This window comes from Metopolophium dirhodum, chromosome 3 (genome assembly GCF_019925205.1).
Source record: "Metopolophium dirhodum isolate CAU chromosome 3, ASM1992520v1, whole genome shotgun sequence".
NCBI classification, from domain to species: domain Eukaryota; kingdom Metazoa; phylum Arthropoda; class Insecta; order Hemiptera; family Aphididae; genus Metopolophium; species Metopolophium dirhodum.
The window spans coordinates 32,029,956-32,044,639 of NC_083562.1; the positions used below are offsets into that span (position 1 = coordinate 32,029,956).

Sequence of the window (14,684 nt, forward strand, 5' to 3'; positions counted from 1 at the left end):
ATAAGGATATTAATATAGATTCATGATAATTGCAGGGTATTGACTACTGACGATATGGGGCTATGGCTATTTGAAAATTTTAGTTATTGATATAAATCTTTCAGTAGGTATTTATAGTCTGAAAAAATGGTTCAAGTGTTATACTAGATACAATATCATGCCTATTTACTTTACATTTTTGTAAAACCATTAAGGACTATTATCCTTATTAGTATAAACATTTTAATAACTGAAAAATTAATCGTTCAAATTTTTAATTATAAGTAGGTAGGTAGGTACATACAAAAAATGATCCACTAAATAATTTTGCAGTTAAAAAAAGGTGGTTCGCGTTTGAAAAACAGTAATCTGTATTGCGACAGGACATTCCTTAAGTATAGTATAAAATATCTCAAATACGGTCTTTAAATATATTTGAAAATTCTGAAAATTAGAATTTTAATAAATGCATTATTAAAGAAAAAATCATGGTAAGTATATGCTTGATGAACCACCCTGTATATAATATATATTTTATATTATTATAGGTAATTGATGTAATTTTTGAAAAAAAATTTTAATTTACGGGAATTACTTACAAGAAAATCAAAACATGTCGTTTCATACTATAATATGATATTATACTGTTCGAGTATATGAAATAGCCAATAGCTAATAGCCATATCCAGGGTGTCTCTGAGGTTTTATTGATATTTTAATAACTAAAAAAGTAATGAGTATTTTTTTTCTAAATTTAAAAATGATCATAACTTGCTTAAAATTAAAATAACAATAAAAGCCTTCGGTCGCCCTAGATCAGGTGTTTTAAACCTGTGCGTCACCGATTATTATCAAGCGAGCCGCGTCTGTAATAGAAAAATTAAAATTTGCTTATTTTATTATTATCATTATTTTTAAGGAAACCGTTTGAATTGTTTTCAAAATCAGAAGACCCTTGGATCCAAAAAGGTTGAAAACAATTGACCTAGATAATAATCTTACCTTTACATTTTGTAATGGGTAAATTCACTTTAATTTTAAAAGCAACAGAGTAAAATTGGATAATTGTGAACGTCACTGAAGTCTAGTAGACACAGTTCAGTGGTGAACGTAACACATTGCTATGTTGTACGTTTGTAAGACGGAAACAACACATGCGGGTGTGGCGTCCTCTTACAGACTGATAACAGCAGTTACGTACGTTGAATATTAAGTTCTTAAAAGTTAAAAGTGACTAGGTATTTAAAATGTTTATAATTCATTATAAGAAACTATATATGTAGTCATGTATATAACTTCACATAACTTAACTCTTAACAACTTTACGAATTACGGGTACATAATAATATATTATGTCGAAAGATCGAAAAATCGAAATAAAAAGCACAAAATAAAAGACGATTCGTGTATTTTCTGTATTATATAAATATTATCGGTTAGCTATCGTTTCCATTGCGCCACGACAATTTGTTTACCATAAAAGCTAAGACAACTATAGTACCTTATAAAAATAATAAATTTCAAATTGCTATAACTCCGAAACTAAGTTTGACTACAAAATTCACATTTCACTGTCGTTTTAAGTAATTACTAAGCTACATATGGGTGTTATGCAAAATAAAGGTGCCTGGTAAAGTAACACTATACCTGCAATCTGTATCTATACCAAATTATGTATTATAATTTGTACAATTATACATTTATACATATTATATAACTAATGTTAGTTATACTACGTAATAGTAAATAACTAAATAAGTACCTACCTACCTACCTATAATACCTAATACTCTATAGGTGGGCACTTCAGATAATTAGCATACCTAGGTATATTAAAATTACCAAAAATTGAATATCGAAAAACATAAAATTTGTTTTTTGAGAAAATCAGGTGCACATATTTTTTTTATAATAATTCAGAAAATTTTTTTTTTTTTATTTATTAAAATATAATTACAATCTATACAACAGTTTAGTACAATAAGTAATTTTGATAAAGTATTTACATTTTACATATCGAGAATGACAGATTGGGGAGGGCACTCAGTAGTGCCACCCGACAGGTGCACAATGCACATATTATTGACATATTATATGTTTTTAGATGTTTTCCCACGCAGAAATGTTGCAATAGCCCATACCTGCAACTTAATTATTTAATAGAGACATTTTTAACGGTTAACAATATTTGAAATTTTTAAATTGTGCGATAAAATAATTAATACATGATTTGTATGATTGTAAACAATATTTTTCAATTTGACTAGAAAAAGCTAAGTTATTATTAGTTATTACAATAGGTACATTTATAAATTTAATTACCGTTAAGTTACTTATAAAATAAAATGTTAACTAATTACTATTTGTCAAGTTATAATGCTAAAATTAAAATAACTGTTTAACTTCTTATCCAGCTAATGGCCCCCTTTATGTATTAAGCGTAACTGTTTCTCTTATGGACTGTAGTTAGGCGATATGTTTAACAGTTATGTAGATACATCTATTTTTCATAATATATTGTAACCCATTATGGTAAACGTTTTTTTAGGGTGTGTGAAGAAAACCTACAAATATTTTTATGCCTGCAGTTATTTAAAAACTTTTAGGCGCCACTTTGACATACTTATTATACAGAGCTATATGACCTATCCATATGACTATATCGATTGGAAATTGAATACCAGTAATACTGCAGATTGTACTTTGGAAGGGTATAAACATTTTAAAAATTCCCGCTTTTGAGTAAATCACGAAAATCAAAAAAAGAAAAGAAAATTGCAGTTTAATTTCCATCAGGATTTAACAATGCTTAACAGCTAGTGTACGTAATACCGTTTATCATAAATACTATTTATAATCAATAGTAATTCGTACTACGTACCTACCTTACCAACCATTGAACCATATTTTAATAAGTCCACGGATTCTCTAATATAATAATAATAATAATTTGTTTCAGCAGTTATTACTATTTGTTATTTATAATCATCTATTGCTTATTAATTATTTTAATTAATTTTGCAATGAATTTCAGATATGGCGGTATCAGCATGAGTGATTAGTCAATGAAGTTATTAGGTATTTAGTATCTGCAGTACCAATATATAGTTCAAATTTCAGGAATCACATACATCGGGTTGGTGCTTATTTAGTACAATAAAAAAAAATTGCATTTACATTTTAAATCAATAATCATGTATGATGTACCTATAGGTGCAATTAGAGAGGTCTGGGGGGGGGGGGGGTAAGCCCCTAGTTTTATCCGTAACCCCTTCCAAAGTTTTTTTCATTATATTTCCGTTTGAAATATAAAATTTATCCATGTACGATTAAAAAATATGAATACTGATTACAGGGTCATGTAATTATTATTATGACAAAACATTTTCAGAACTCTGTATTATAGGTATAATAGTATATAGTTTATATACATATAAAATAATGTTAAAATATTGATAGAGGTAGCTATTATTAGTTATTACACAACCAATGTATAAAACACAATCTTTTAAACATGGTAAATATATCTATGTAAAAATAGATTGCGATGGTTCGGATTTTTGGGGTGGTAATTTTGAGTCTGGGGTCGCAAAAGTCCACCTAGTTGTGCGTAACTATTCTCGACACTCCAGAAAATAAATTATTATACATAAACGTTAACTATTTTTCTAATACTTGCTATTACGAAACTCAGTTGACTGATCAATTATTGTTATTAAATTAATATTTTTCGATTTCCATTGGTCTTTACTAAGTACCCTCTAGATACTTATATTATAGGTATTATTATTTCACATTTTCATCATCGTTAAGTATTAACTCGTTAAAATACGTAAAAAAAATCAAATTTGCGCACGGTAGTAAAGTACAAGATTGTGCTATGTGCGCATGTGTATAAACGTAAATTGCAAACTTTGGAAGGATATAACTTCCACAATAATTATTTCCGCAATTTTTTTTTTGCACCATCGTACTTAACTCGTTGAAATACGAATGTTTCAAAAAAAAAATCCATCAAAAAATGTTGGGTACCTAGCTAAAGAGAATTTGTTCCCAAACTTTGAAAAGTAGAAACAAAAATAATAATACACGATTTTTATAAGAAAAAAACCATGTTACAAACAAAAATAAAAGAATTTTTTTAAATGTAGCAATGTACTATAATTAAGTGTACCTATACTTTACTTTTTAATAATAGGTTATATTGAATATAAATTATAATAGGTTAGGTACACGGGTACTGGGTACATCGTGCATAATATAGTTAGAATGACTATCGTAGTATTGCGATTCAAGTACAATATAAATTTAAAATTATACAACGCATACTGTTTTATAATAATTGCTGGTGTTATTGTTATGACTTATCACCCATCGGCTAATATGGCCCATTTTTCCTGGTCCCTTGGACGTCGTTATAAACGAACAAACGATTCCTACTGACCTACTGTATATTATAATACCTACTGTACATTATTATTATTATCATTGACATCGTGTTAAATTGTGCAGCGCACCGGCAGATGTCGCGGCACGCCCGCCGATACCGTGCAAGCCGCCGGACTGCCGGAGAGAAACAGGTCTGACAATCGATTCGCGAAGGCCTCTCGCGCCGACCGACGAAATTTTTTTATTTTCCACGTCCTCCTGGAAATCCACTTATCAGCGGCGGCGGCAGTTTGGCAACGTATTGCACTATTTTTTACATTTTACAGTCGGTTCTCGGGTGTTGCTCCTCACTTGCTGCAGTAATTAATATTAGCCTATAGTCGGCGGCGATAATATTGTTTCGTCCAGCAGGCCGCCCCCGCATCGGCCTGTCGAGAGTCTCGAGAATATTACTATAGAAATCTTTATTGGCGTATTTATTATTGTTTACGTTTTGCCAAGACTTGACGCAAAAGACCCGAAACGCAGCTCGTGGTAGGTACACGCATACACCGGCCCCGGAAATCGGGCAAAATCCTTTAGTAATATATTATTATTATTATTATTATTGTATCGTGATGATTTTTAGGTTTTCACAGTCTCGCGAAAACTCAAATCTGACGCCGTGGCGGCCGACGGTCGACACTGAAAACGTTTCTCCGACGACGGACCAGAGGGACGACGGCACGACGCACGCGCGCACCGCTCCGCACCGCACCGCAACGCTCCGTACCACACCACACCACAACGCACGCACGCACGCACGGCGGCACAGTAGCGCACGGAGTACGGACACACACGAGTACAACACGACACACCACACCACACACAGCCCGAGTGCCCGACAGCCGTCCGTCCGCCGCAGTCGGTGAATTCGCTCGCAAACGTCTGATCGTGCCGACCGTTACGCCGGACGAAAGATGCTCATCAAAGAGTTGTGAGTATTGAAAACTTTTCATCGCTGCGTTGATCTTAAACGGCCCGAAAAAGGTAGTGCACACGCGAGCGATTTTGGGTCGACGGTCGATCGTTTTTCCAAAATCGTCTGGATCTGCCCCGTTCCCCGGTCGCCGTCGTCATTTCGGCGTGATTGTCGCGTCGCAAACGCACACGCGCACGATTTCTTCCGGTTCACGGTTAACCGGTCGCGAACCCGTGTCGTAGACGTCCGACGGCGACGAACCCTCGTATTGTAATCGTTTCTATGATGGAATTACCCCGTTTGCTTGATGGGTTTTCGTGATTTTTATCTCGTCTGACGACGACCCTCTTAACGAACGGGGCGTTTGGTCGCTTGTCCCAGACACCACCGCCTTTCACACCGCCACTTCTTAGTTCTTAGTCACGCCACTATTGCTCTGTTTGTGCTAGGTTAGAGATTGGTAGAGATTGGAAGAAATTTTCATCGACCGTTATCATGATTTATCGTATTTTTTAATTGCAAATTGAGCGATAAGCACCACCCATTCGTCGTTTAATTGCCTAGATAAGTTCTTGATTATAAGATAAATATTTGATTTCACAGTTTCAAATACTATGGGTTCACTTTAACATGCCATAATCAATTTTTTTTTAAATTAATATTATGTACCATCCTACCCTTAAGTGTCTGCAATGGGTGGCTTCTTATCTCCTGTTCACTCAAGCCATGTATAATCGCATACGCCATCACATACGCTTATTGTAAAATAATAATTACAGATCGTGTATTTAAATAATAAATGTTAAAACATATATATATATATTATGTACTTACACTCTACAGCGCCAATATGTAGACTTTTAGTTTGGTTAAATTATTTTCTGTTCCCAAAAATCATGACAAATAACATTATTTTTTTTAAAGTAATTTTGATATTTTAAGACATCACCTACGTGCAAAAAGATAATACATGTCATCTCATATTTTTTAATTGTCTTGTTAATAAAGTACAGTGTCAACTGTCAACCCATATTTAATACATTTTGATTAATCAAAACGACCGCACTATGAATTATTTTTTTTTAATCAATATATTTAGGTATGTAGGTATTTTACCACACAAACGAATCTATAAATGAGTAATAGGTAGCTCAATATTTTGTATTTTACCTATCTGCAAATTATCACAAACAAATAGGTATGTTTTGTTTCAATCATTTCAGTTAATCGTTGATTTATTATTAACCATTGTGGCATTGTATGATCCATGATAAATTGATTATTCATAAAATCTTTTTATGAAAATCGTGACTAGACAATATTACATGGTTTTTTTTATTGTTATTTGAATCATTTAATTTATCTTTTGTAATTTTATTCAAATTAATTAATGTAAATTATTTTCCAATTTCAATACTACCTAGGTACAACTATTTCCAATTTAAAAATGGTAAAAAAAAAGATTTTTTATGTCTTCTGTATAAAACCCATATTGAATCAACTTAAGTTCATTTTTATACTACCTAATAACACCTAAACAAAATTGTATTCTAAGCACTTATTTAATGTCTACTAGTTTAATGACACAATAAGTATTAAGTAGGTATATTGACTTATTCTACTTATACATATTACTAATGAAAATAAACGTTATTTGTTGCAGCCGTGTAGTGCTACCCCTAACAGTTGAAGAGGTTTGTACCCATATTTCTTTTCCGAAAATTAATTTTACTAAAGCAAATTATTAATTATCATACCATACACGTATTACAGTTACACTTATTATTCTCCCTTTATACAGTCTTATTTAATGTTATGTTTTTGTCTTTAGTATCAAATTGCCCAGCTGTACTCTGTAGCGGAAGCCAGTAAAAACGAAACTGGCGGTGGAGAAGGTATTGAAGTATTGAAAAATGAACCATTTACTAATTATCCCCTTTTGGGTGGAAAATATTCAGAAGGGCAGTATACTTATAAAATTTATCACTTGGCCAGGTAATTATTACATTAACTTATATTAATTATTATAATTTATATGCAAGGTGAACTGATGAATGATGATATTTTTTTGATATCAACGTACTTATAGATACTAATGTTGGTAAAATTAGATGGTCCGCCCTGTATATAATATAATTTATTTAAGACATATTTATTTTATATATTCGCATACCTATAATATTTACAAAAAAAACCTGTATAAATATTTCAGGATTTTACAGATTACCTTGTCTATAAATATATATATATGCCTAAGCTAGTTTTTGAATTCTTTCAAAAATGAAACAAGTAGGTATATTGTACAGATGGTTTATTAGCTCAACGTATTATCAAGTTTTTGTTTAACATTGGATGTAATATGACATTGGATGACATGTTTTTGAAGGCCACTAAACTAGTATCGAGTAAAAATTTATTAAAATATTTCACGTTATTCCAGCCTTGGTGTATACAATGTTTCAACTTCATGTTAAAACTGTTTGAATTAATAAATAAAACTAATAAAATATATTTCAATAAATAACAAGTTAATATTATCTACCATATTTATTTAGTCTGTATTACATAATTGATTTACATAATTGATTTACCTAATATGAAATGTAATAATAGTTGTTATAAAGCAAAACAAGTACTACAACACTACCAGTCTTTAAATAGGTATAATTTTTTAACCATAGTGAAATTCAATTTTTTAAAAGCCGGACAGGATTTTGAACACTCATACTGTTTATATCAAGTGTAAAGGCAACAATGGATCTTATCACTCAAAAAACATTTCTTAATGTTATTAAAACCTAGTTTACTAATAATTCATCAAAGATCTACTAAAAAAGTATTGTACCTTGACCTATATTATCCAACAATCTTATTTTATATAAAAAGCCTACAATTTATTTAAGAAACTTTTTTTGTGACTTAATTTGTTTCTATCATAAGTATATTTATGATAGCTAATTTTTAATTTAAACTAGTATTATAAATGTACATTAAATCAATTTCACTAAGTATACTTTTTTAGATTAAATTCTTTACTTTTATAATATAAATAATGTTAAGAATTGAATCTGAAAAAGTGATTTGTGCTATAAAAAAAATAAATGTTATATTATTTACATTGATCAGCATAAATATTAAATCCCTTTTCAGCTGCTGCATGAGGGCGAACTGTGTATGCATTATTTCTCCTCATCAGTGGCGTTAGGTTAGTTGAGGAAGGGCCATGGATAGATGCCCCCTTTGCATTTTTTATTGGTGATGTTTTAATCGCGGTTATAGCTTATATACTTAATAAAATAATATAGTATTTAAATATCCCCCCTTGATGACGCTACTGCTCCTCATAAATAATGCCTTGTAGGTTTAAACAAACTACAGATAAGTAAATAAAGATAATTGGCCTGTTATCACAAGATAATAATATTGAACATCAACAATCTTTTTTCAAGTACAAAATATTCACAACTTATCTCCGTCAGCAAATGAGAACAAATTGGATATCATATATTATGTTAAATCAACGGGTTGATAACTGACAACTTCAAAGTCTATCTCCCTTCGTTACAATTTTTTTTTTATATATTAATTAGATTAAAAATATAGTTATATAGTTAGTTAAATAGGAAAAATATATTCGTAAATCTGTATCAAAAAAGTTTGGCCAACCCTGTTATTTATCAACTGTCTGTGTGATGAGTGTAACATTATGGTAAAAGTATTAAACTAATACTATAATTATTTATGAACACTTACCACAATAAATTGTGTATATTTACATTTTTATAGATTATTTTTTATGTTATTTAAATGCATACTTCAAAACATTTCTGGTTCACTATAACTTATTCATGTTCTTGAAATACAATTAATTAACAATAACATTTCATAATAATTAAATATTTAATTATTGATAATTATAAAGAGTTTGTAATTTGGTGCATTACTATCATGTCATGAAATTATATTAATTTAACTTGGTTGTGCAATTTTGGGCAGTTACTACTTGCTATCAATTAATAACATACCCAACAGGTTTTGAAGAAGGTCATTTTCCACAAATATATTATTGATGACTATTATAGAAAACTTTCTTCCTGGTTCCTAAATACCATTTTGAGTTTTAATATCTAACAATCAATAAGAATATTATATAATAATATGACGTATTCTGCAACTAAATAATCATAACATTTAAGTTTTTTCACCTAACTAATAACATATAATTAAACATTTAATAAATGTTATTACACATAATACCAATATCCATCTAAATAAATTGTGTGTTGGGTATATTTATAACTTCTAAGTTCAATAACTTAAAATTTATTTTTATGAGATAGTCAATTTTTAGCCAGATTAACTAAAATTCATTAAACTGTTCTTAACTATGAATTTTCAAATATTAAACAAAAATTATAGAAGCTATAGTTAGTTAATCATATTGTAAATGCATAAATCTATGAATATCTTTAGGTTAAATTATAGATATAAAAAAATATCCTGAACCTAAACAGATTTTTCAATTTAACTAAAATTAATAATACATTTTTCTGTGTTTATTAAATTACAAATTTAATTTTATGGGTACCTACTGATTTTTAAAATTATAAAAATTAAATTAAATTTAGATTTACAATATATAATAAGTCTATATGTATAAAATATTTTGCTTAATAATTTTGAAGTAGTAGTATTAGTTGTAAATGGATTTAAAATTTGTAAAAATTAGTATATATCTAGACTATTTATGGATTACAAATTATATTTTAAATTTAAACTAAGTAAAATTAAGATCAAGATATTTCCAATTTTACTCAATATTTTATTATGTTTCAGCAAAGTACCTGGAATGATAAAACTTTTGGCACCTAAAGGAGCTTTAGAAGTTCACGAAGAAGCATGGAATGCTTACCCTTACTGCCGAACCGTGATTACAGTAAGTAATTTTTATAACTGTAACTTACATACATAATATCTTAATTATTTTATCTGTAAATGTATGTAATTATATAATTTATATTGGATAGTTAAAATCTTTTTATAAATAAATACTAATGTCTTTTTTTTCCAAAAAACAAAGTCAAAAAAAAATTATGAAATTCTGTCATTATTTGGGCTGAAGCATATATTCAGTAGGTACTATTAATAAAATGTTTTATACACGTATTATTAACAAGAAATAATTTGTAATGCTACTTCTTTGTAACATAACATGACATGTTTATTCAAGAGTTCTCAAGAGTTAGACAGTTAAAAAATAATATTTTATATCAATTAAGTTGATTTATTTAGTGTAGGTCTATATATTATTATAAAAGATATTTCGATTTCTATACTACAAATTATTATATTAATATTTATTATAGTGAACTGTAAAATATTATTCATTATGTCTAAATTAGTTTTTATCTGTTCTCCATTTTGAAAATGGTCATATAGAATTGTTGCATTTTTTTATTAGAATTTTAAAATTATTGTTTTTCTATTGCTTACACAATAACTTATAATAAAAAAAGTTCATTGTACATTTTTTTCTATGTATACATGGGATCTTTTTGATATTTCCATTCAATTATCTATTTCTGTAGCAATGTGTAATTTAAAAGTCAAATATTATTTTTGTAGAACCCAAACTATATGAAAGAAAAATTTATGATAACTATAGAATCATTTCACTATGCTGATCGAGGAACCCAAAATAATGTAAGTGAAAGAAACGAGGTTTTTGAGATTATAGCTATTATGCTCGCTATAATATATTATGCAAGGGATTTTTGTTTTACGTATCAACTACTGGGTGCTGATGTCATTTCTTCTGCTTGAAAACATTACAATTGACCAAAATAATCTATTACCTACATAATTTTCCAATGTTTGATAATAATCTAATTAATATATATATAATACATACAATTAATAACATGTGCCTTAATATATATTTTTAAATAAAGTGTATTATAATTGCTTTTGTTTGGTGGTTTTGCTTGTACGTACAGAATCCAAATTATATGAAAGAAAATTTCAGTATAGTCATTGAGTCGTATCATATTGCTGATAGAGGTACACAAGAAAACGTAAGTGATGTGGTCCTTAAAATGTATTGACACATAATACAAAGTATTGTTATATTTATGACCTCAGAAATCTACACTGTTGTAAAATGCTTAAACACGGTTTTATTATTTTAATTTGAAATTGGATCTTGTATTGTTATTCAGCAATTATTATTTATCTTCTTGCTAATGATTATCATTTATTTATAGTCCTGTATAACATAATTTATTGTTATTTTATGTAGATGATTCATGTCTTAAATTGTATTTTATGCTTAATTTAACAAAATGTGGCTAGAGTCTCAATTTTAAAACACTAATACTGTATGTAATGTACACAAACAATATACTATTACTAATTTATTGTTTTACTACAGCATTTTACTTTTACATTTTTAATAAACCATGAAACTATTTTACCTTATCACTAGTCAAAATATATTATATGAAAAATTTTCAAATTATAAATTTCTTGAGTATTAAGCTATTCGATGTTATCTAATCATAAAAACGTATTAGATTATATTAATACATTAACAATCTTACTTCTGTTTTTTTATAATAATTAATTTTTGAGACTTATTATTAATTACTAATTTGCATGATGTGATATTCTTAATCTAACATTATATTAGTGTATACGCTATGGGTATATTATTCAGCTTATTAAATAATTTGTTGCATTTCTCATTTCTCATTTTAATTATTATTTCTAACACTTATTTATTATTAAAATAGGTTCATGAATTATCTCCTGAAAAACTAAAACAGAGAGAGGTACAAATCATTGATATTGGTAATGATTGTATTTCATCTTCAGATTACAAAGAAGATGAAGATCCTAAAAAATTTAAAAGCCAAAAATGTGGACGAGGTCCTCTCCATGGAAATTGGATTGAAACAGTATGATTATTTATCATTATTGTAACACATTATGAGCATTTTTGTTATAACCAAACTTGAATACAATGTACTCTACTCAACTACTGTTGTCTACTGTTTTAGGCAAGCCCAGTTATGACTTGCTATAAATTGGTATCTGCAGACTTCAAATGGTTTGGACTGCAGAACCGAGTAGAAAACTTAATTCAAAAATCAGAACGTCGTCTGTTCACTAACTTCCATAGGTATGTTGTCTATCATCAGTTAATTAATAATTTACAATTAATATTCTAATGTTTACTATTAATGTAATTTTAATTAATGGTTTGAATAAACTTTAAACAATTTTACAGACAAGTATTTTGTTGGATGGATCGTTGGCATGGGCTAACGCTGCAAGATATTCGTGAAATTGAAGAAAAAACTCGAGAAGTATTAGACAGGGTACGTTGGCTTACAAGTAAATAGTTGACAACATTAATAATTTATCAATTTATTTGCAGCAACGGAATGAAGGAACTGTTAGGGGAATGAAAGCAGATGCCGATTAAAACATTTTTGAAACTTTAATAAACCAATCCAAATGCCTGAAATCGTCTTGAAAATGAAAATTAAGCCATATTTATTCTAACACCAACCAAATTGAATAAAAACAAAATAATACCAGATCTAGTAATTTTTATCACTTAGTCTAATTTTAATTAAAATTTTACAAATTATATTATACATTTTATTCTAAAACAACAATCTTACTATAAATATATTCAAAAATTGTCACAATATTTCTTAGTGAAATTAGCTCGTTTTAAAAATACTGCAGTTTATAGGTACTTACCAATATTTGTTTTTAAAATTGTTTATTAATTTTAGATAATTTATTGATTTATAGAAAGCCAAGTCATTCCACTTTCTATTTATTTTGTTATCCGTTCTTCCTCTTATGTTTTTACTTAATAATTGGTATATGGATTCACATTTGTTGTGGGTATTCATGGTGATTGTATACAAGTAATCATAGTCAAAATCGGTTTTCTAGTTATCAAAATGATTATTAATTATCTTAACAAATTTACATTTGTTAAACAAAAAAAAAAAAAAATGTTGCAAAATTCGGAGATTTAAACTTTAATTAGGTTTTAATTTTATGGTTACCATGTTTAAAAATATATTTAAGCAATACACGTATTCGTGTACAAACAATATTGTAATACCCATTTCGATTTTAAAAATTTTCAATATTAATAGTTAATTCACTAAAATGTTTAGAAAACTTGACAATAATAGCATTACATAAATGCGTTAATTATTTCAAAATGTATTAAATAATAATTGTTGAAAATTAGACTAGTGAATTTCCATGTCATTGAAGTACAAATTGCAGTGATGTAGAGTGTATACTGATTTTGTCAATAGTGCAAACTAGATTTGTACGTATTTTACTATTCATTGGCAATAGTATAATGTTATAACAAATAGTCTTTTCCCCAATTGGAAATTAACTTTAATAAACTAGTGTAAAATAAAAATCGTTAAAATTTTTTATCTGAGAATACTCGTAATACATTATTTTGACACGTTATTTATTTCACCAAATATTACCAAAATGTATTACAAGTAAATTTCAGTTGTATATTGTATAATTATTCATAATAGTTTCTCTATATTGTAATATTACCATTTAAGTTGCATTTATATGTCTTTGTATTCACAATTTTGATAGACGTGAAGTTTGCATATAATATATTTGTTTTTCTTGCAAAGTAATCGTATTTCATAAATTATAAATGTAAATAGCCATTAATGAAATGTGAGTTGCTTATGAGTTATGACACATTTTATTGATAATAAATTTGGAAACAAAAAATTATTCTATGACTATTTTCTATAGGACTGTAGTTCATTCAATATATTATTATTAAACACTGTTGTTGATCGTTTTAAAGTCTAAATTTGTTCAAATTTCTATTTGAGATCTGTGAAAATGTAAAATGTAAAATATATATATCTTGAATAATTATATGAATATTAAACATACAAATATTATATTAAATCAAAAGTTTTCAATCTAAATACATATACACACAGAAACACACATTAGTAATTTATACATTGATAATCTTATTATTACATTATAATAATATGTTATTAAAGTGTTCTACATTTCTTTATAATATATAGATAATACGTTATGTATACATTGTACTCATTGTAGTAGCTTATATTTGAAAACATAAAATTAAAAGTTTAAGTGTCAGACAAACTATTATATAATAATAATAATAATAATAATATATCGTCGTTGATACAAAAAAACCTCTGATGTGCTAAAATCCAATTGAGGACACATAAGAAAACATTAAAAAAGAATGTCTGACCTACAGAAACAAATTTTAAAATTAGGTATATAAATTTTATGTTAA

At 28.0% G+C, this 14,684-nt stretch overlaps 1 protein-coding gene across 2 annotated transcripts; it reads left to right on the plus strand.

Moving 5' to 3' along the window:
* Nucleotides 1–4,576: 4,576 nt before the first annotated feature.
* Nucleotides 4,577–14,131, plus strand: LOC132940792 (phosphatidylinositol transfer protein alpha isoform). Of its 2 annotated transcripts, none has more exons than XM_061008535.1 (10): nucleotides 4,577–4,902; nucleotides 4,997–5,344; nucleotides 6,993–7,023; nucleotides 7,161–7,324; nucleotides 10,166–10,265; nucleotides 11,326–11,403; nucleotides 12,121–12,285; nucleotides 12,388–12,509; nucleotides 12,618–12,708; nucleotides 12,768–14,131. In XM_061008535.1, the coding sequence occupies exons 2-10, from the start codon at nucleotides 5,328–5,330 to the stop codon at nucleotides 12,813–12,815; spliced, it is 816 nt and encodes a 271-aa protein (XP_060864518.1). In that variant the 5' UTR covers nucleotides 4,577–4,902; nucleotides 4,997–5,327; the 3' UTR covers nucleotides 12,816–14,131. The 2 variants fall into 2 exon arrangements, with proteins under 2 accessions (XP_060864518.1, XP_060864517.1); XM_061008534.1 differs by lacking the exon at nucleotides 11,326–11,403 and adding an exon at nucleotides 10,955–11,032 and having other exon boundaries at nucleotides 4,581–4,902.
* Nucleotides 14,132–14,684: the final 553 nt, after the last annotated feature.